Here is a 15,582-nt window from a genome sequence, read left to right as displayed (position 1 = left end):
CACCTTTTCCTCTTGCCTTCCAGATGACCGCCACCGTGTGAAGCTCCATCCTCTGCTGGGTGATCCCAACTCGGATTACATCAACGCCAACTACATTGATGTAAGCAGGGACAGATCTGTGGGGCTGAGCTTTCTGAGGGCATCAGGGTCTGTATACCCTGGAGGGAGCTCAGGAAGACCACACCACATGTCCCTGAAGAGCCCTCCTGCTTTATGTCCATCAGCAATTTGTGCTTGTTTCTGTTGCTGTCCCCTGCTGCTGTATCTGTCTTTCATCCTCAGCTTCTGTCTGTCTCTGCTTTCTCATTCCCTTCTCCATGCTTTCTGCATGGCTCCAGGATTGCTGTCCTCTGTAGTCAGAGGATGCAGAGGTGGAGGAGGAACATGGGGACGGGCTGGGGGTTTGCACTGTGCTGACGGGGCACCCCTGGTCCCAGCAGTGCACGAATCTGAGCAGAGCTTGGCTCTGGTGTCCCCTGTCCCCCTCCAGCAATGCCAAGACCAGGGGAGACTTGAGACTTTGGGCTCCGGTAAAGGCAAAGTGAGGGAGAAGACAGGGGCTCTTCAGGCTCCTTGGAAGTTGCAGGTGCTGCTTCCAGATCTGGGCCAGGATGGTGACCCTGCTGCTTAGAGAACGTTGTCCAGCAAGAGGGGTCTGATACCACTGTGATGGGCTCCCTGTGCCCGAGCAGTGTCCCCCTGCTTGTCCCTGTGTGTCCTTCCTGCCCTGTGGCTCTGTCCTGCCTCTCGAGCTCTGCCTCACTAATGTCTCTGTCTCTGATCTTTCTCTCTCAAACCTGTGTCCGAATGGGATCGTTCAGATTCGGATTAACCGAGAAGTAAGTAGATGGTTCCCTGCTCCTCTGCTCCTGGCCGTGGGGCCGTTGCTCCACATGAAGGTGTAAAATTGCACCTGTGAGAGGCAGGCTTGGTAAAACACATGGAAAGATTGGGGACAGGGAGAGAGGTGAGGTCTCCAGCTTCTGCCACTGTCACCTCCATGTGTGTGATATATGGGAACAATGGCCAAGGCTGCTGGCAGGAATGGGACACCTGGTGCCCATGGGTCCCTGTGGCACTGGGAAATGCTCTGCTGCTTGGGCTGACGTGTCTGTGTTGAGAGCCAGTGATGCTCGCACTGCTATGGGATGCAGGAGGGGAGTGGGGCCATCACCCCATGCCATGTGGCTGCTGCAAGCTGGGATGTGTATTATTCGTTGGGTTCTTGTTACAGTGTGGCCACACCTCAGTTTGGGGTGTTTTGGAGGTGCTGGTCTGCAAACAGATGCAGACTTGGGTTGGGGGGGTGTCACACCCTTTGCTGAGTCATAGGATGTGATCCAGGCTAGCAAGGAATGCTGCAGCAGCATCGTGCTGGTGGCACAGCTGATCTGAGCACCTGCTACTGCTGGCCAGGAAGGGTTTTGTTGGGCAGTGTTTGAGTGCCCCATGTCCTGTCCATTGGGTCTGACACCTCTGCTTCTCTTGCAGGGTTACCACAGGTCCAACCACTTCATCGCCACCCAAGGTGAGTTGTCCCCTCTCTCTTTGCTCTCTGCAAGCAGTGATTTCAGCAGCCAGATTTTGTCCCTGGGTTATTTGGTCTTGTCTTTGCGAGAAAAGGGAGAAACAGTCTAATCTGGGGACATATGGGGCAGTAGCAAAGCAGACTTGGTCAGCAGTCCCAGTGCAGGCACCATAAGCCAGAGTACCACATTTTCCTTATGTCCACAGGTCCCAAGCAGGAGATGGTGTACGACTTCTGGCGCATGGTGTGGCAGGAGCACTGTTCCAGCATCGTGATGATAACCAAGCTGGTGGAAGTGGGCCGGGTAAGGGTCTCCTTTGCTCTGTTTGCCTCCAGGCTCTGGCTCTGCAACATGCTCTGCAGGAGCCAAAAATCCACCCCGTCCCTTTCTTGCAGGTGAAATGCTCCAAATATTGGCCGGATGACTCGGAGATGTATGGGGACATCAAGATCACCTTGGTGAAGTCAGAGATGCTGGCAGAGTACGCCGTGCGGACCTTTGCTCTCGAGAGGGTACGCTCCCTGCCCACACCAGCCCATGCAAAGAGAAACCTTGAGCATTTTTAACCATTCCTTGTTGGTATTTACCAATACCCTGCTTATTTACCCCAGCGTGGGGTTTTCTCCACCTTTTGGAGGAGCCACCCCCAATTGTGTCCTCCCTTGGCACTTTCTGTTGCAAGCCTGGTCCTGGCTCTGCCCTCAGCTCATGCATGTGGCTCAGGGTGAGCACTGTGTAATTGCAAAGGAGGATAAGTGTGCTTTTTCCCCTCCAGGCTGCAATGTGGGTAATGTGGCAGTTAGTTTCCAGCATGGTACCTGGGGATGGAGCCAATGCAATTCACCTCTTAATGTGCAGGAATGTGAAATCACTGTCTGGTTAGGAGGCAGGTAGCAAAGATGCTTGTGGAACAGATCCAGGGTGCCTCGGGGCTGCTGCCTTCTCTGCTCGTTTTTAACCCTCTTGTATCCGAGGAGCAGAGAGCCATAGGGCTCCTCAAGTGACTCATCACAATGAGGCTGGGGAAATGTTTGATTCCTAAGGAAATGGGATGGCCAGGAGTCAGGGCAGGATTTTGCCCTCCTTGCTGTTCTCGGTAGCATCCCTTCTGTAGGTCTTTAACCCCAAGGCTTTTCACAAGGTAGCTGAGAAGCTCCGGGGCTCTTCGTGACGCATCCTCCCCATTGCAATTGCCACATCAGTCTGTCTGCCCCATGCCCACGTGCTGTATTGCCCTCCCTTGCAGCGAGGTTACTCAGCCCGGCACGAGGTGAAGCAGTTCCACTTCACATCCTGGCCTGAGCACGGTGTCCCCTATCACGCCACGGGGCTGCTGGCCTTCATCCGCCGTGTGAAGGCATCCACACCACCCGATGCCGGCCCCATCGTCATCCACTGCAGGTGGGCATGAGGACCATCCCCATCCGGGGTGGGTTTTGGGGGTGTTGGGTTATGCGTGCGGCAGCAAGACGTGAGTTACAGGTGAGTGCTCAGCCTTTGAAAAGCTCGGAGTTACCCTGAAATATTTAGCAGGGAAAAATGGAGATGGGTAATTGAAAGGAAGAGCTGAGGCAGGGACGGAGATGGGGTTTGTTGTCAGGGTCGAGCTGTCATCCCCAGGGCTGTGGGTTGGCGGTGGCATGGGAGGATGGCTGGCGTGGCCACTGGTGATGGCTGTATTGAAATACTGCGTTTGCTCAAAGGGGAGGAGCAGAGCTGGATGCTGTTCCCCATCCCTGCAGGGTGTCCCTGGTTCAGCTGAGGGAAAGCAGAGCAGAGCTGTGATTTTTTTCCATCCTCGTGCAGGCGTCCCCGTGTGACAGGTTAATGGCTCTTCCTCTGCTGGGCAAACAAGGAAGATCTGATGAACGGGAGGGATTTTTTTATTTGATTTCTCCCTGTCAATTGCCTCATCAGTATTCATTCACTGGCAACAGCGAGTGTGATTAGCTCCTGTAGTCTGTAATCACTGATAATCACGACGAATGATTCATCAGCCCCAGAAATTAGGATTTCACTGCAGAAGACTTTGTGGGAAAGGAGCAGGGGGGCAGCTCTGTGCTGGGGGGCTCAGAGGGCTCAACCTCTGTCACAGTTTGGCTGCATGTGGGAAAGTGTCAGGATTTGGGCTGCTGCCTGGTCTGGCTGCAGGCATAGTGTTCTGCTCAGCCGTGCATCAGGCTTTGGTGCTGAGCATCCTTTGGGAGGGAACTGTTGGCACTCAGGTGTTTATTGCAAAGAGCATCGATTGCAGCTGTGCTCAAGCACTCATTACCCTTTGCTGTGAGCTCCTCCCCTCCCCTGCACAGCAACATGTGGATGCGGATGGATGGGGTGGATGCAGGAAAAACCAGGCTGAGGGCTGTGTACGGAGGTGTGTGCCATCCTCCAGCCCTGTGCAGACCTCGCTGGTGCCTGGGGCTTTGTGTGGTGCCGTATGGTCTGGGTGTACATTAGCTTTGTTTTTCTCTTCCCCAGTGCTGGCACGGGGAGAACTGGCTGCTACATCGTTCTGGATGTCATGTTGGACATGGCCGAGTGTGAGGGTGTTGTGGACATCTACAACTGTGTGAAGACACTGTGCTCACGGAGGATCAACATGATACAGACAGAGGTGAGTAGGGTTGGTGCATCCTTCTGCTGATGCCAGAGCCAAGTAAGGCTGTAAAGCATTTCCAGCCCAACCTGAGGTCGTATCTCATAGAAAGCCAGCACCCATCTCATTGCTTTTCAGCCTTTGGAGGGTGGTTTGCTTTGAGCTGGCAGAGCTGTATCAGAAGAACTTGAGGGTGTTTTGCTCCCTGCAAGCTGCTCTGGCTTTACACAAATTCATCTTGCAGAGAAGGGGTTGGGTGATGGGAGAAGGGGAACCTCCTGTGCATGATGCCCAGCTCAGCCTCTTCCTTTCCCCACAGGAGCAGTACGTCTTCATCCACGATGCCATCCTGGAAGCCTGCCTGTGTGGTGAAACCAGCATCCCTGCCAGCGAGTTCAAGCCCACCTACAAGGAGATGGTGAGGATTGAGCCGCAGAGCAATTCCTCACAGCTGCGGGAGGAGTTCCAGGTGAGTGACCCCAGAACCAACACACCCCCCCCCCCCCCTCCATTCTCCCAGCTGAGCCAAGAGGGGATTTGGGGTTTGGCTCCAGCAAGGAGGAGGGAGCTAAGAGGAGACTGTGTGCCCACAGACCTTGAACTCGGTGACTCCCCACTTGGATGTGGAAGAGTGCAGCATCGCCCTCCTGCCCCGCAACAGGGAGAGGAACCGCAGCATGGACGTCCTGCCGCCGGACCGATGCCTTCCCTTCCTCATCTCTGTGGATGGGGACAGCAACAACTACATCAACGCGGCCTTAACTGATGTACGTGTTGCTCTGTGGAGAAGGAAGGGGCTGGCTTGGGTTTAGGGTTCTCGTGCCATGCTGTGAACATCCTTGGGTGGTGTGCAGGCTTGGAGGCGGGGATGGGGTGAGCCTCAGTGTCCTTCTGGGTGGAAATGCTGAGTTGCTTGGGCTGCTGACCCTTGGGTGTGAGGGATCTGGGCTTGCAAAGGGGATGTGGGGAAGCCTGGTGCAGTTTTGGCATTTGCTGCCTATCCTGCAGAGCAGCCAGCACCCATGCGGCGTACAAAACACAGCCTGAGCCCCATTTCAGTACAGGAGTGGGCATGCTCATGGGGTTGTTGTAAGCTGAGGGGTGGCTTTTCATGACAAACCTTGCTCAGCATGAATTCACAGCCTCATTTTGTACAAATGCACAAAGATGTCGGTACATGTCGGCCCCAGCCTGCAGAGGGAGGGCAGGGACCTCCATAGCAGGGTCCCTCACCCCATCTTTGTGCAGTGACATCTTGTTCATCTCAGAAGGGCTTTTCATCTTTCACAAAGGAAGGTTAGGGCATGGTCTTATTTTTGTAGTGAAGCTGAAGCACAGAAAAAGGAGGGAGTTGTTAGTGCTAAGCATCCCTGAGTGCAGCCAGCATCCCATGGTGCGTGCTTCCTGTCCATTCTGCTGCAATCTTGAGGGGCTTCCAGGTGGTCCCAAAGCCACCGTGCGTCCCCTGGTGCAATCAGAAAGGCCACCCATCATGGAAAAGCAATTTGCTGTCTGCCGATGATTGCAAAGCAGAGCAGAGAGGCTCAGGGTGTGAGTGATGGGTCATTTGTCACCAAAACCACTTTCCTTTGGGCAAGGTGGGTGCTTGGGCTGAGCCCTACAGCTCTGTGTGCTGCAGCCAGCCTGCCTGCCTCCCCCAGCGCCTGAGCACCAGCACCTCCTGGCTCAGCCCTGTGTTATTCCCCCCTCTTGGGTGATATATCTCCCTGTGTCTTCATACAGACCTTGTACTTGCATTTGCCTGCAGCAGAAGCAGTTTCTACACTGGAGGTGGCTGCTGATGGCTCGGGAGCAGCAGATGGAGGCTGTGACTATAGCACAGAGGCAGCTTTATTTTCATCTTGCTTGGGGTCTGCATATCAATTCTGTGTTTATACATCACTGAGCCTCCCTTCCTCAATCTCTGCTATGGGGATAGCCAGGGTCAGAGAACAGACATTTTTATACAGACACAAAAAGCCCTTTGGATGAAATTCTCGCTGAAAGGGATAAAACCCATTTGCCTCTTTAAAAAAAAAAAAAAAAAAATCTCATTTTCTTTTAGTGCCAAAGTGGTTTGCTCAGTAAGTCCACCCGTCTGTCAGATCACATCGGTCCATGCTGAGCATTGCGGTGCCACTGGCAGAGCCATTGACATTGACACTGGTGCTGGAGATGTGCATGGCAAGGATGCAATCCACTCACTGTGGAGCTCAAAGGGCAGAGAGAAATTGGATGTGATGCACGGTGAGGGCATTTCCATGAGCTGGGTGAGAAGGCAGCAGCTGAAGGACTCGCTGTTAGCTGAGCTGCACTAGTTCACCAGCACAGGGTGTGCATGGCTCTGTTTGTGCTTCCGAGGAGGTTTGAGCTGCAGTGTGTTAATGTGAAAGTGATTGATGCCCAGCCCTGGGCTCGCAGACCTTTGGCAGGCTGGTGCTGGGATGGCTGAGGGGCCAAAGCTCAGCTGTGCTGCTCCTGTTTTACAGTAGGAGTTTTTCTGGGTTTCTGCTGGGTGTGATGGAGAGGCAGAGATCCCAGCTTCCATCTTGGAGACCTCCAAACTTTTCTCTTCTTCTCTTTCCCTCCCTCCCTCCTTAATTTGAGGGGGTTATATTTTAAGCAGAGAGCTGAAGCAGTCTCTTATTCTCTAGAGGTCTTTCATTCTGGTTTCCTTTCCTTTCCAAAAAGAAAGCTGCTTACTGTTTCTGCTGCTTGGGGTACCCAGAGGTGCTGAGGACATGGGACCAACAATGCTATGGCTGATGCAGTGGCACTTTTGCTCATGTCTGGGGCAGTCCAGCTGCACTCGTTCACGGATCCAAAGTGATTTCCCTTTCCTAGTTATGTATATGAAGCACCTCTCCCTGTGAGAACCATCCCCACGGCAGGCAGAGACAACCCAGACTTGCTTTCCCTGAACATGGATCTCCCAGCACCCACACTGAAGCCATGCCAGGGATACCAGTGCTGCTCAAGCATAGAGAAGATGGCATTGCTGGCCCTCAGCACTGGTTGCACTGGTTTTTCAGGGTGTGACAGCAATGGCTTTAATGCTGCCACAGTGTCCTTAACCATTCTGCTCTTCCTCCTTGCAGAGCTACACCAAGAGTGCTGCCTTCATTGTCACCCTGCACCCACTGCAGAACACCACCACTGACTTCTGGAGGTTGGTGTATGACTATGGCTGCACTTCCATCGTTATGCTCAACCAGCTGAACCAGTCCAACTCTGCCTGGGTGAGTGCTGCCAACAGCCCTGCATGCAGCTCTGTGCTGCCTTGACGTTGGGTTGGCATTGCGTCATAGAACCGTAATCTTTGCAAATGCTCAAAGGAGATGTAGTTTAACAGGACAAAGGAAAGTTTGGGGGATAAAGAGCTGATTTTTATTCTCTTTTTAGAAAGGGGAAACTGAGGCACGGGGCATTTTGCTGGTTCACACAGAGTTTTTGGTTAAGTTTAGCTCAAAACGGGGTTTCCCTTGTTCTTCATGGAAGGCTACACCACCAGGAACATACTTTGCTAGTGAGGTGCATCCTTCCATCCCTCACCTGCAGTGAGCAAGTTGCTGGTTTCATTGTGCTTAGTCAGCCCCTTCAGTGCTTTGCCCTGGCAGCGTTTCGGTGCCAAGCTGTCCAGTGCTTGTCTTCCAAAAGACTGGTGGTTTGTGAATGCTGCTTTATAAATCAGCCTGCTACAGAGTGGGTGTCCTGCAGGTTTGTTGTGTGATGGGATGTCCAGATCTGCTGAGCTAGAAGAGAGATGTCTGCTGTCACCTGTAGAGAAGGGACAGAAGCCCTCTGCCAAGGGGACTGGGGAGGTGCAGCTGTGCCACATCCACAGCAGATGTAAAAGTCCACTCTGGGTCTGTAATGTTAATTCAATGAGGAAACTTAGTGGATTTTTACATAAAATTAGCATTATAGACACATAATGGCTGCCGGAGAAGACTTCATTAGCTGGCTAATTTTACAAGGTGAGACCAGATACACAATGTAAACGACCCCGAATGGCAGTTATACCATTTGTCACAAGGATGCCATCAATGGAGCACCGGTCCTGTGTTGTGTGGATCCAAGAGCTGGACACACACAGCTCACATGGTGCTGTCTCTGCACCATAAACACGCAGCAAAAGCATCAGCTGTCAGCTGAGCCCAGCTGTAAGGGACCACAACAGCAGTGGGGAAAAAACATCCAACATTTCATTTCTTTCTCCCCACCTGTTCTTTCATTCCCAGTTCAGAAATGCCCAGCAGGAGCTGCCTGTCCCCTGCAGCGTGGCAGGACAGCTGCTATCCCACAGCACCATCCTAGCCAGGACTGTGCCATATTTCTTCATTATTCAGCCCTGTCTCTCTCTCTAGGCATCTATTCTTCAGGGATGTCTGCGTGTAACGATATTTAGCTGGATCTTAAATGTTTACCAGTTTAGGACCAACAGCTAATAAATCAGCCTTTACAGCAGGCAGCTTTGAAAGGTGACTTAGAGGGTATATCCCTCACTTGAACTGTGTCTTGCCGAAGGAAGTTTTAATATCCAAATTATAGCTCTGAGTCTAGAAGGCTTAGAGATCTTGGAGATTTATAGCCCCTATTAATAACCAATTATTTCTCAAACACATTTGCCATGCAGTTAGGCCCAGGCCGTTAGATGGCCTGAAATGCTAAATGTTCTGTTAAAGTGTGGTGACAAACATCATATATTTTGTATCGCTGCTGGTTTCCCAGCTGTCATGGTGTGAAAACAATTGCATCCGTGACCCTTGGCCAGAGCCATCCATCAGTGCCCTGCAGGACGTGGGAGGGAGCAGGAGCTGCTCTACAGCCCTTCCTTGTTGCCAGCTGATGGTAGTGTGACTTTGGGATGGTCCTGGCCATGGGTTGAGGGCCACTGTCGTGCCATGTGATGGCTAAAGCTACACTGTGCCTGTTCTCCCTGCAGCCCTGCCTTCAGTACTGGCCTGAGCCTGGGCTCCAGCACTATGGCCCCATGGAGGTGGAGTACGTGTCAGGAGCAGCAGATGAGGACATCGTGTCCCGTCTCTTCCGAGTGCAGAACATCACCCGGGTGAGGCTCTCTCTGGTTTTGGGGCTCTCCTCGTTGGGTGCCAGAGGAGTTTTCTCCTGTTCTACCTCCTGATGCCCTGAATATTTCTGAACATGAACCCCCCCACACATCTGCCAGGCTGGAGTCTGTTCCCATTCAGCTCCATGGATGTAATCCTCCTCTCGCAGCCTGCTAACCAGATTTGGGTTTCCCCACTAACCAGCTTACTGGGCTATTAAGGCATGGTGCCAACACTCCACCCCTCTGTGGGCAGCAGCTCCTTGTGAACCTCCTGGCTTCCAGCAGACACAACAATCACACCCCTGAGGTCCTCTGCATGCAGGATAAGGATTTGATGGAGGAGCCCTGGAGAAGCTGGGGGCTCTGCTGCCAGGTTTTGTGAGATTCAGACAGCTTGAGGTGCTGCTGGTTAGGATAAACCACATTGATGGAGCTGCCTGGAGTGGTGGGTCCATTAGGTTGGGGTGAGCTGTCAGGGAGAGGGCTCAACCATCCATCTCGTTGCATTAGGAAAAGTTTTTTTCCCCTTTTGCTCTACAGTTAATACGTGGCAAACACGGCTTGCCCTCCATGAAACCTCCAGCAGAGGCAAAAGAAGGCTCCCATGGCTTAATGCTGATGATGTTTGCTTTTCTAGCTGCAGGAGGGGCACCTGATGGTCCGGCACTTCCAGTACCTGCGGTGGTCGGCGTACCGAGACACCCCAGACTCCAAGAAGTCCTTCCTGCACCTCCTGGCCCAAGTGGAGAGGTGGCAGAAGGAGAGTGGTGATGGCAGGACTGTGGTGCACTGCCTGTGAGTGTCAGCTGGAGGGCTGTGGGCTCTGATGTTGGGGAAGATGCCACCAGCTCATTTACCCACAGAAATTCTTCTGAAAATCCCATCCCATGCTGATTTTGTGCCCAGATGGGGCTGCCTCTTCCAAAACACAAGTTTGGGGTGAAGCACTCACTATGTCACAGCTCTTCCATGAGGTGTGTCCCCCCACCAACAGCAAGCAGCATCCATGATGTTCACCCTGGTCCCAGCCCTGTCCTCATGTCCCCTGCATGTCACAAGCTGCAGAGGGGGGTGTGAGGAGCTCTGCATCTCCCACTGCTGGCTGCTCACCAGGCACGTGCACTCCTCATCCCCTTCTCCCATACACGTGCTCTCCTCAGATGGGACCCAGCACGTTCACAGATCAGTAGAGACAGCAGGAGAGCCTTTAATCAAAAATTAATTATGGCTTTGCCCATCTTCATTAGCCGGAGGGTAATTTGAAAACATGCTTTATAAAACACCAGCGTCATGTTCGCTCATCCTCTCCCCAGTCCCCATCACTGTCAGGGATCAGACGTGGATGTGACGGATGGTTTCACTCCTGGATGAATGGTTTTGTTGCAGTGCTGGAAAAATGAGGCCAGCACCTCCAGCCAGTGCTACCCACAGTGCTCAACCTGGGGGGACAGGGCTGGGTCACCCTGTGGATAGCAAGAGGGTCACAGTGGGACAAGATGGCCTCTCCAGGGTCACTCAGGAAATTGGTCTGTGATTAAGAACAGAGCTCAGGTGTCTGAGCCCCAGCCCTGCTGGACCAAAAAGGCATTTTGTTGCTCTTACCTGGCTATTGCAAGGACCAGAGCGCAGGATCACAGCTCCTGTCACCATGTGGGAATCATCCATATCACCCAGTCTGTTGGGATTCTGTACTGGGAAGGAGGGGATGGAGAGAGACTGGGGGGGAACTGAATGGTGCATGAAGATGCTTGAAGGCCATCTTTGGACCTCACCATGTGCTTCTTCCACCAGGAATGGGGGTGGTCGGAGTGGCACCTACTGTGCCTCCACCATGATCCTGGAGATGATCAAGTGTCACAACATGGCAGATATCTTCTATGCTGCCAAGACCCTCCGCAACTACAAGCCAAATATGGTGGAGACCTTGGTAAGCAGCAGGCACTACCAGCATCCGTGTTAACTGCTTCTCCCTTTGCATCCACCTTCCTGCAAGTCTCCAACAGCAAAAGGGGTTCTGGAGGATGCATGTACCCCAAAACGCTGTTTCTTTTGGGGCAGCTGCGGGCAGAAATCTTGTGCCCTATTCTGGGTCCCTGATGGCAGGGTTGGGGCAGGAGCAGCACGTCTGACCCCACATCTCCAGTGCTGGGCTGGTGCCTGGCGGTGGTTCAGAAGTAAGCCAGCTGGAAATGTTTACCCCGCTTGGATTATGAAATCTCTAAGTTGACAAACGCAAATCACAGCCCCCTCAAATCACATCCCCCTCTAAACCCTTTCATTAGGAATTAAATTGAAGGGGAAGGTGAGGGAGGGTACCGGGGGGGTGCAGATAATGGAAAGATGATGTGACAAGCATGAAGCCACCAGGCCCATTGGGCTAAATTACCGAGGTATTAAAAAGGCAACATTTCACATCAGGACACAAGCATTCTCCAGGCTCAAATGAACCTGAAACAGCTATTCTGGGAATCCCAATCTCCTGAAGCCACTGGAGGCCAGATCCTCCCCCTGTGTATGAGTGCAGGCCTGCAGAGAGCAGCCGGAGCGGAACAGTTCCCTCTGGATCCAGCCTGTGCATCTTCCCCCTCTGTGTGCCTGTGGGGTTTATTTTTATATTATGATAAATTGAAACAATCTCTTTTCTTAATCCTAAAGCATTATGTGCTTTTAGTCTAAGCTGCCCAAGCCTCCCTACTTTGAAGCCCCTCTTCCCGCTCCCACCTGGGGATAATGGGATTTTTGTGCTGGTGATTCAGTCTGCCCTATCTGTGCTGCTGCTGTGGATTTGGGGAGGTGAGCTCCCTCCCTTTCCTCCAGGCTCAGTCTTCCCTTGCACCCAGGATGCTCCCATCCAAGAGCATCTGAAACCTGGCCTTGTGGTGATTTTCCACCTTCTGGCTGTTTTGCTCATTGGATGCTTGAAAGAGCAACATCTCACTGGGAGGGGCACTTCTGATGTCTGTGCTACCCTACAGTTCTGTGTGCTATAAATTGCACGAAAATGGGAAGGCACAAGAGCAGCTCACGTAAATGAGGACAAGGATGGACAAAGCTTATGAGCTCAAACAGCAATTTTTGCTATGATGTCAATGCTGGGATCTTAACTCTCTCCTCTACCCCCATACAGGAGCAGTATCACTTCTGCTACGACATAGCACTGGAATACTTGGAGTCCCTGGAGACCAGATAGCACCTCGCCAGGAGGGCAAAGGCAGAGGTTTGCTTAGGGTTTGTGCCAAACTCACATTTCTGCACTTGTGTCAGTGCTGAAGGAGAGGAGGGGGAAACAGCAAAGGACCACAAAAGGACACAAATCAGGAGCAACAAAAGGACCTGGGGAGGTGCTGCCTGTTCTCCATCCCCTGCTCTCCGCCTTCCCTCCCACTGCTCCAAGTGCATGGCCAATGGGTCGATGCTGCATCTCACCTCGTCCCATCCCTGCTGTGATGTGGAGTTGGTGAGCACAGGAAGTGGCCCTTCAGCACTGCCTGGGCCTGCTCAGACACATCTGGAACAGCTGGAGAAGACCCCAAGGAAAGGAGAGGACGGAAGGATGCAAGCCTGTTTTGGCTGGAGAAATACTTGGGAAAGAAGATCTTTTAAAAATCGTATTTGGAGATGAAGCTGCTCTTCAAGGAGCCCCAGTGGTTCCAGTGTGTTTTGCCCTGCGTGGGGACTCTCTTTGCACTGGAGCAAAGCCCCTGAAGGAAGCTCATGGATTTGTCTACTTAACACAAGCTTGGTTTCCACTGTTGTGTTTCTGTGAATTGTGTCCTTCATGCATTCAGCCCTGGGCAGAGGGGGACCCTGGGATGGGAGGCAGGGGATGTGTGATGTCCCTGATGGGGACCAGCCCAGAGCTCTCTCTATGTCCTTTCCAAGCTGCAGCAGTGATGTTTCCCCTATGGCATGTCTGTCTCCATGCAGTTTTCTCCATCCATAGTAATTATTCCTTCCTGGGGGGCTCTAAGAGCTGGTCACATATTCCTGATGCCCACCCAGAAGCCTGGACCCTAAAGGCAAAATCACAGGGCTGATGTTTGAAGGCATCTAATGCCTTCTGCTTTCATCCTGTTGCAGGCAGACATCAGGTGCAGTGTTTGCTGTTTTATCTGGAAAAGCCAGGTTGTCATCAGGCAATGGGAGCAAGCTGTGGTGAGGGCTTTCTCTCTCCAAACAGCTCCATAAATGCACAGTGAAGGGATGCAGGTTTGTCTTCAGGAGTTGGGGATGCTGCTTATCTCGGAGGCTGAGTGCAACCCTTTGTCAGTCATTTTTTGGTGAAGTAGAGGAAAACAGATGAGAACCAGCATCCTCATGCTGGAAATTGCACGTGGGATCCACATCTTTCATTGCCATCTGCCCCGGGCAGCAGAACCTTTCCACCCTTGCTGCCTTCATACCTGCATCATGATCCAAAGCCCAGCAGATGCTGTTTGGTTGCACCAGTCTGCAGCATGAAGATTTCGGAGCCAAAGTGGCTTCTCCAAGGATGAGCAAACCCCTGAGAAACTTCCAGCTGCTCTCCAAGGGTGGAAGGTGAAAGGCCACAAGATAAATCTCTCCCTTTGGAGAGAATTTGCCTGAATACTTGGCTCACCCACGTCCTTGCTGAGTAACTTGCACAGCTTAACAACACTTTATCCAAGGGCTATGCAACACATCCCCCTTTGTTTCCATCCTTGCTGTGTGCCACTGTTGCCTTGTGACCACGCAGTCTCATTGCTCCAGTTGGGGGTTGGTAACACAAGTGCTTTGGGTGATGCTGGTGCTTTCATTGCAGCTGCTGTGTGGGGTTGGTCAGCATCCCCTTCTCTCCAGCACCATGTCCATGCTGCCCAGGGAATGCAGGTGCTGTATGGGATTGCTGCTTGCAGATGAAGTTTGGCCAGAAAAAAAACAAAAAGTAGTGGAAAGGAAAAAAAAGTTCAAAACCCCATTTAGTCCTGGGGAGAGAGAGCAGAGAATGGAGGAATTGCTGATGTGTTTCAGACCTTAGGGTTTGTTTGTTTGTTTTCTTTTTAATATTTCCTTGCTGGATGTCTCTGGGTTTTTAGGACAGACTTTGGAATCAAAATGCTGTAGAAATGAACGCATCTCCAGCCCCTACTGAGATGCTTACGTGACAAGAGGCGAGGGCAGCCTGTATATAGGAATATATATAAAGAAATATATATATATATATATAAATATAAATACTGCTCTTAAGATGGATAATGTTTATTGGTATTACAGGTTCGAGTGGTGCTTTTATTTTTTCCCTTTATAGTGTCTCCATGGAGGGGACATGAAGGACCCAGGGGGGGCACAGGAGGGACATGTTTGATGTGGGTTGTACCACACACATCCAGCTGTTGCTGACTGTTTCTTTGGTTTGGATTATTATTATTATTATTTTTTAATTATTATTATTTTTGGCTTTCTTTCCTTTTAAGAAAATCAGTTGCATAAATAAATGTTCCAAATTTGTGATGGCCTCTGGCTTTCTCATGCTGGCATTGGGATGGGACTTTGAGGAACCTGGTGCAGAGGGAGGCGTCCCTGCCCTATAGCTGGGAAGGGGGCAAGGGGAGGGGAGAACTAGATGATAAAGGTCTCTTCTACCCCAAATCATCATATGATTCAGTGGGGAGAAGAGGAAAAAACAAACAAAAAAAAGAGGTATAGTCATACCTTGGTTTGTGCAAGGATGTTTCTGGGGACCAGATACAAGGCCAGGTGCTGGGACAGCAGAGCCTTCCTGGCATGGAGCATCAGCACTGCTCCACAGAGCCCCAGCTGGAATGGAGTCAAGGCTGGGAAAGGTGCACAAAAGCAAGGAGGGACTTCCAGGGCCTTTCCCAGCTGAACACCTGTTGGAAGGAAACCTTTCTGGAAAAGAAAGCTTCTGCATTGTCCTGGGTGATTTATCTATTACAGAGCAGCCTTTGGTTTAATGTATTGTGATATTAAATGCTTCCAGTAACACTTGAGTCTGAATTTAATGGAGACCAAGGGGGAAAGAAAAAAAAAAAAAAAAAAAAAAGAAAAAAAAAATCTAATTGACTTGTCAGGACTGTTTTTCATCTTTAATTAAGGTTCATGAAGGATGCAGTAATTAGATTTGATCAATAAATAATAAAAAGGGGGCTGATGCAAAATGAAACCTGGAAGCACTGCTGGTAAGGATTGTGTGTCCCCCTGGCCCGGGGGGGGGATCTGTCCTTGACTGCATGCCCCCAGTGTCTATCAGCAACCAGGAACAGTGCCCTGTGTCCTACTTTGCACCTCCGGGGGTTGTGGGAGACAGAGCCCAGAGAAGGAGGAAGATGCTTTGCTCAGCTTGGGGAAACTGGAGGTTTAGCCACAAGCAAAATGCAGGAGCACGTTGCAATCATGCCTGCTGT

The 15,582-nt window shown here is 51.6% G+C and overlaps 1 protein-coding gene across 4 annotated transcripts in view; it reads left to right on the top strand.

Moving 5' to 3' along the window:
- PTPRU (protein tyrosine phosphatase receptor type U) overlaps positions 1–14,665 on the top strand; it is a 46,019-nt gene extending 31,354 nt beyond the window's left edge. For all 4 annotated transcript variants that reach the window (XM_042833873.1, XM_042833876.1, XM_042833875.1 and 1 more), the window contains exons 18-30: positions 24–100; positions 1,492–1,528; positions 1,735–1,832; positions 1,925–2,041; positions 2,776–2,930; positions 4,008–4,143; positions 4,445–4,594; positions 4,719–4,892; positions 7,224–7,364; positions 9,071–9,196; positions 9,834–9,991; positions 10,988–11,123; positions 12,324–14,665. In XM_042833873.1, coding sequence (XP_042689807.1) covers positions 24–100; positions 1,492–1,528; positions 1,735–1,832; positions 1,925–2,041; positions 2,776–2,930; positions 4,008–4,143; positions 4,445–4,594; positions 4,719–4,892; positions 7,224–7,364; positions 9,071–9,196; positions 9,834–9,991; positions 10,988–11,123; positions 12,324–12,386 — 1,568 coding nt within the window. In that variant the 3' untranslated portion in view covers positions 12,387–14,665. The remainder of the gene's footprint in view (positions 1–23; positions 101–1,491; positions 1,529–1,734; positions 1,833–1,924; positions 2,042–2,775; positions 2,931–4,007; positions 4,144–4,444; positions 4,595–4,718; positions 4,893–7,223; positions 7,365–9,070; positions 9,197–9,833; positions 9,992–10,987; positions 11,124–12,323) is intronic.
- Positions 14,666–15,582: the final 917 nt, after the last annotated feature.

Source organism: Centrocercus urophasianus, unplaced genomic scaffold (assembly GCF_019232065.1).
Source record: "Centrocercus urophasianus isolate 14NV4802_14NV808 unplaced genomic scaffold, USGS_Curo_1.0 seq_43, whole genome shotgun sequence".
Lineage (NCBI taxonomy): Eukaryota > Metazoa > Chordata > Aves > Galliformes > Phasianidae > Centrocercus > Centrocercus urophasianus.
Note: the sequence above shows the minus strand (reverse complement) of the source record. Positions and strands in the feature narration are given on the sequence as shown.